The 6000-nt window shown below is 38.5% G+C and overlaps 1 protein-coding gene across 1 annotated transcript in view; it reads right to left on the bottom strand.

Annotated features, from left to right (window-relative positions):
- Positions 1-1837: 1837 nt before the first annotated feature.
- Positions 1838-6000, bottom strand: part of stxbp6 (syntaxin binding protein 6 (amisyn)) — a 94460-nt gene continuing 90297 nt past the window's right edge. The window contains exon 6 of the mRNA XM_049595804.1: positions 1838-4881. Coding sequence (XP_049451761.1) covers positions 4858-4881 — 24 coding nt within the window. The 3' untranslated portion in view covers positions 1838-4857. The remainder of the gene's footprint in view (positions 4882-6000) is intronic.

The raw sequence follows: 6000 nt of genomic DNA, 5'->3' as shown, positions 1-6000 counted from the left end.
TTTTTTAGGTGGTGGCTACAACACAATTTGCTGTGTACTCCATCCAACGTGGTAGATTTGGTTTCTCAAAGACACTACTAAAGCAACATCGTGCATTACATTTGTTTCCTGTCTGTCACAGAATTCATTTTACAATTGCCTTATAGGTTTTTAAACCACTGAATGGTCTTGCCCCAAATTATCTGTCTAGCTTGGTCAACATATATGAGCCTCCAAGGTCCCTGAGATCATCTGACTCAAACCTTTTGATTGTTCCTGAGGTCAGAACTAAAGAGCACGGTGAGGAAGCCTTTATCTATCATGCCCCTAAACTCTGGAGCAGTTAACCTAGGGGGCTCTACAACAATAAAAAAATTTAAACGTAACCTTAAGACACATCTTTGTACCATTGAAATGTATTTTTAATTGACGGCTGTTTTATCTTAGCCTGTAATTTGAACTCATTTTATGCATGAATTGTAATATTCAAATAAAATTATTATTATTATTATTATTTAAAAAAAACACAGCAGGAAAGACAGATAGGTCAGAACACTGTGTTTAACTATACATCTTTAAACGTTACAGGTACAGCTGAAAATGACAACAGAAATTAACAAGCATGCTGATTTTACATACCTCCATAACTCAAATCATTTGGCAGTTGTCTACCTGGAAGTGAGTGAGCTAAGTGTTCTTAGTATGACGTCACTGCGATTCAGTCGATGTGGGGACATTTTCTGTTTTAAAACTGAGAATACTACAATAGAATAAAGCTAATTTGGGTATAGCAAAGAAAATAAACATTGTGGATTCACAAAATCAGGCTCCTATCCATTGTTGATGGAGCAGCTCCAGATATCAGGTAACAGACAGTTACATTTAACGCTTTTTATGACCTGTTGAAGACATCATTTAGCCAAATTTAGGGCAGATTTTGGACAAATCATGTTTCACTTATTTAAGCATCACAGGTAAACATTGCAGGCTAGTAGTATCTATGTAGTCTTGTGAGTCAGTGCACCTGACTCAGCAAAAAGGTCACAGTGACCTTTGATCTCTGACCACTAAAATCTAATCAGACCATTCTTGAGTTTATCTGGACATTTGTGCCTAATTCAATGAAACTCCCTCAAGGCGTTCTTGAGATACTGCTATCACGGGAAAGGGACAGACAAGGTCACCATGATCTTTGACCACCAAAATCTAATCAATTTAATCTTAGGTCCAATTGGGCGTTTGTGCCAAATTTGAAGAAAATATCCAAAACACAATGCCTCTAGTCATGGCTATCACTAGTGCAGTGGCCTAATGAATCAAAACAGGTCAGTGCAAATGTGAAAGAAAATGACAGTATTGTAGTTTTTTTTAAAGATTTGGACTTTTACATAGAGAGGCTTCACTCATTTTCACAAAAAGAAATTAAAAAATGGATAAATGAAATTTGATAAAATGTTTGTAGTAGTTAAGACCTCACAAATTCAAATCTAAGACTATTTAATGCCTTTTAAGGCCTTAGTGTTGTTACATTGGATTAAGGACATGCTAAGACATTTTAAAGACCTGTAGACACCCTGGTTATACTTGATGACACCACAAGTTTGAGACTTACTTCTCTGGTTTCTGGCTTTGAGAGAAACAGCTCATGTTCACTTTTATTGATTCAACTTTTCTAGGCCAAGGAAGTAACATTGGAATTCGTAATAATGGCTGTGTTTCCCTCTCAGCTTGTTTATGAGTAGAGAAAATCTATGTGAGTAAAACACACAAATATCACAATGATAAAGAACACCCCACAAAATAAATGAGTATCCTCTGACTGTTAAAGCTTGTCATAAAAAAGGACACTGACAAGAAGTTTTGTTATATATATTTCTTTATTAAAACAATAAACATCCAAAGTGTTAGAGAGAGGAATAAAAGCACACCAAGAGTTAGGCAACTGGAACGTTTCAGTATGAACTCAACAGTGCTCTGCGAGATAAGGTTATCAGTGCATTGTAACATTGTGAATTATAAAATTCAAAATACGAAAAGAATCAAATACATCTCGATTGTGAGGGCGATATCTGCCAGTGAGGAAGCCATAGTTACAGTCAGTGTGAGAGCACTGACACAAAATTTAAACTACTACACACTGCTGCTGCTATTTGAGACATTGTGTCCTTTATCTATCAGTATACACATCTTTATAATTAATGACCCAAATTATACAAAAAGCGTAAGGTATGACTACTAAATGTTCAAAGTTGAAATACAGCTGGGAGTCATTTTAAAACATCCCGTGTTAATGGGACAGATTAGCTCTACAGACACTGAGATAATAGTACTAGAAGAATTACATTTTGCTTTTTACAATGCAGAAGCTGGTTTACTGAATTTAACATAAATTATTATACTTAAAAAGCTTATTTTTAAAACAGAGTTCTTCAAGTACACTTCAAAAAATGTTGGCAACTGTATTCCATGTAGTTTTGGTTGTTTTTTAATGATAGACAAATCTAACAGAGGACTCAAATATTTCACGGTTGATATATATTGTGTCACACTAACCACTCTGTTCAGTCTCATATGCAGTTTATGAAATGATGTGCTGAAAACATTTTGACTAACACTGTTGGATACATTTTGAAATGATGGACAGAACAACAGACTGTAAGACTGCATGTCCAAGAATCAAAGGATGGAAACATTGAACTGAAACTTCTGGATTTATTGATGTTTAGGGGTAGAGATAAAGGGTTACTTGAGTATCTATCAACCTGGGGCCGTATTCACAAACACTCTCAGAGAGCTCCTAACTTAGATGAAAAATTTTTAGTATGGACTCCTAGCTTAGGAGTGATTTAGGAAAGCTCTTAGAGCAACTCGGAGCGAGGAAGGGACAGAAACTTTGAGGAGGTGTGGTTGACCCTGTTGCTAGGTGTGATGCATTCTTTTAACAGATGTGATTGGTTGTCACATACACACCCTTCTGTGATCCTGCAAGGTGTGGACACCCAGTGGAAATGAAATGAACTGCTGACTGTGAAAGTGTTCTCATTGTTAGTGCGATCACTTTGCTGATGGAAGGTTGAGACAGACTCAAGTCATCACTGCTGCACTGTTGCATTTTTCCAGTTTTCCAAATATCTTAGCGTTGTGATCATTTTATTTCTGGCATTAAAACGTTATGTGGGAAATACGTGCACAACGCTAATGACATCAACCACACATAATATCCCTGCATGATCTAATCTGTAACATTTACTCACTGTCATACAGTGTTTGGAGAATATTTCTCCGAACTCTTTGTGTTTCCACTATTTTCTCCTCTCATTCAGAAACTCTTTAGTTTCGTAAAAAGTCCCTCTCCCTGCTCCTAACAGTCCTTCATCTTAGGAGCTCTTTTAAGGGCTAACCTGCTCTGTGAGTAACTTGTATCTTAGAATTTCATCACTAGGAGCAACTCTTAGTACTAGGAAGCTTTGTGAATACGGCCCCTGGACCCTTGTTGTTTTGTGTCTAAGTGACTAATCAGATGAACAGTTTTTGAAACTGGTGTAGTTTTGAGCAAGACAGCTGCAGCCAGCAGTGACGACATAAGCTGCAATTTACAAACACTGAAAGTGCCTGTTATTGCCACTGACAGGCAGATTGTGATTTTAAGTGTCTGACAACATTATGGAGAGGATCCCTACAGAGATGGACCTTCTTGTTAAAGAGCAAGATCATTTTTGTTTAACCAGAAACAGCCCCAAATAGCTATCATCAAACCCACCAGACTCCATTTAAAAAAACAGCAGTTTTATAATCATAAAATACACTTCATTGAAACAAAACTCACAAAAGATGTCGTGGTTCATTTTTCCACTGTTCCAACAATCATCACCTCTATTCTATTTTGAATAAACCCTTAATTCACCCAGTAAGGTGTGAAGATATGCCGCCTCTATACACAGCAAAATTACTGTTTATTTAAATGGAGTCTGGTGTATTTGCTAATGGGATTTTGGGGCTGTTTCTGGTGAACAAAAAGATCCTACTCTTTAACAAAAATGTAAAGTTCTATAGTGACTCTTTCCATATGTTGTCAGACACACTTTTAATAACAATCTGAGCCTGTCAGTGACAAACACAAGCACTTTTAGTGGGCGTAAATTGGCGATGCTTAGTTGCTCCACTCCTGGCTGCAGCGCTGTCGCTCAGTACTGGATTAATTTAAAAAAAAAAAAAAAAAAAATCAGTCACATAGACACAAAAACATGGAAAAATAAGGTCCAGGTTAAAAAATACAAGGTACCCTTTAATGTTCTCCCCCTCAAACAAATGTGTTTCTAAAATATTTACCTGGGTAAATATCAGGTAAGAAAATCTTGGCCATCTTTACAATGCAAAGTCACACCTGTGAAACCTATGAGAGGCACCATCCCTCATAAATCAGACTGTTTAATCACTGCAGTGCTCATAAATAACTCTCCACAATTAATAACCGGCGAGACAAGCTGTTCCTTGTCTTGGAGTGATTGCTGATAATGACTTGTTGGCATGAGCACTCTCACATTAGTATCTGAGCATATGAAAAGTGTGTTGAGTGGTCGTGGTTATCTGATACCGTCATGGCTGTGTGGCTTGTGACTTTATTTTTTTGGCAAACAGAAGCATGAAACATTCTGCTGACAGTCTGAAGTAGCGTCGGTTACCTCTCTTCCCCCCCCGTGCTCGATGCGTCACCATCAGAGGATGCACCAGAATACAACAACTCAAAACATTAAAATGTTAACATTGTTAACAAATAGTAATCATATTAAATCTTTTAAAAAGAATAAAATCTGGAATCCTTCTCCTGTACAGCGACTGGTAACAACCCCCCCCAGCCCAGTTGGTTTTGGCAGTGGTCTAGCACTTGTGCTTCATGGCAAGCTGAAAAAAAATGGGGTGGGGGTTGCAGAATAATATCATGAGCATTTTGAAACCAATCATTGAAAATGCTATCTAATGAGAAACGAGAACTACAGATGCGGCACTACATGCAATAGCAAGATTAGGGAGTAAAATTAGTAAAGCAGAGATCTGACTACTTAAGTACTGTTCCACAAGGGAGGAAGAGCTCTTAGGGAAGGTTTATTATTCAAGTGGTGGCAGGCAGCCAGGGGTCATGGTGTTTTTTATTCAGGCAATGACAAGGCAACTTCATTTATCTCATTAACAAGGGTTCTAATGGGCTTGGCTGGAGGCTCGTTAAAGAGATGACCAGGGCCACCAATCAAGTACAAAGCTACGGGGTATGGAGATATGAGGATGAGAGACACACTTTTACACAAGCATGCGCGCAAACACACACACACACTGCAAACTGAGTATGTAGCTGTAGAATGAGGAGAACTGAATTCTACAGATTGAGCAAGTGGGGGCAGTAGAGCAGCGCACAGAATTTTAGAGTCATGCTTGAAACTGAGCAGCGAAATTGGCTGCTGTCACAAAGTGAGGTGTAGAAATGGGATTGCAGAAGTGAGCTAAGAGGAAGAAGACTCAAGGTGACCCTCTCGCAGCACTGCAGACGAGCTGCTAACAACACATGCAGATGGCTCGATCCTGACAAGCCATCGTGGAGCCATCGTCAGACAAAAAAATGTGATGGATAAAATGCAGACTGTCTTGTTAATCCTACCAGTAATGACTTCTTTATGCATCTGTAAAGCCACCGACAGAGGGCTTCTGACATGCAACATTATGAGCTCTGATAATAACGTGCAAGACAAATGATAAGTGATAACACACAAAAAAGCTAATGGCAGCGAGTGAAATGATAAACGCCAGCAAATGAGTGAGTCTTCACGGGGGTTCTACAGTCAATCTCTCCTGAAACCAGCAGAGCCAAGGCATTTTTCTTTGCTTATCACAGTTTTTGCAATACATCACGGTGGGGAAGCTCATCTGTGAGCAGTAAGAAGGCTCTTTAAATGTCTTTCAATTATCCCACCATCACCAGTATGGCTTTACGTATCGCTCAAAAAAGTCATTTCAATCGGCAATGGGTGG

This window comes from Epinephelus fuscoguttatus, linkage group LG14, assembly GCF_011397635.1.
Source record: "Epinephelus fuscoguttatus linkage group LG14, E.fuscoguttatus.final_Chr_v1".
Lineage (NCBI taxonomy): Eukaryota > Metazoa > Chordata > Actinopteri > Perciformes > Serranidae > Epinephelus > Epinephelus fuscoguttatus.
The sequence above is the reverse complement of the archived record's forward strand: the minus strand, read 5'-3'. Positions and strand labels throughout refer to the sequence as shown.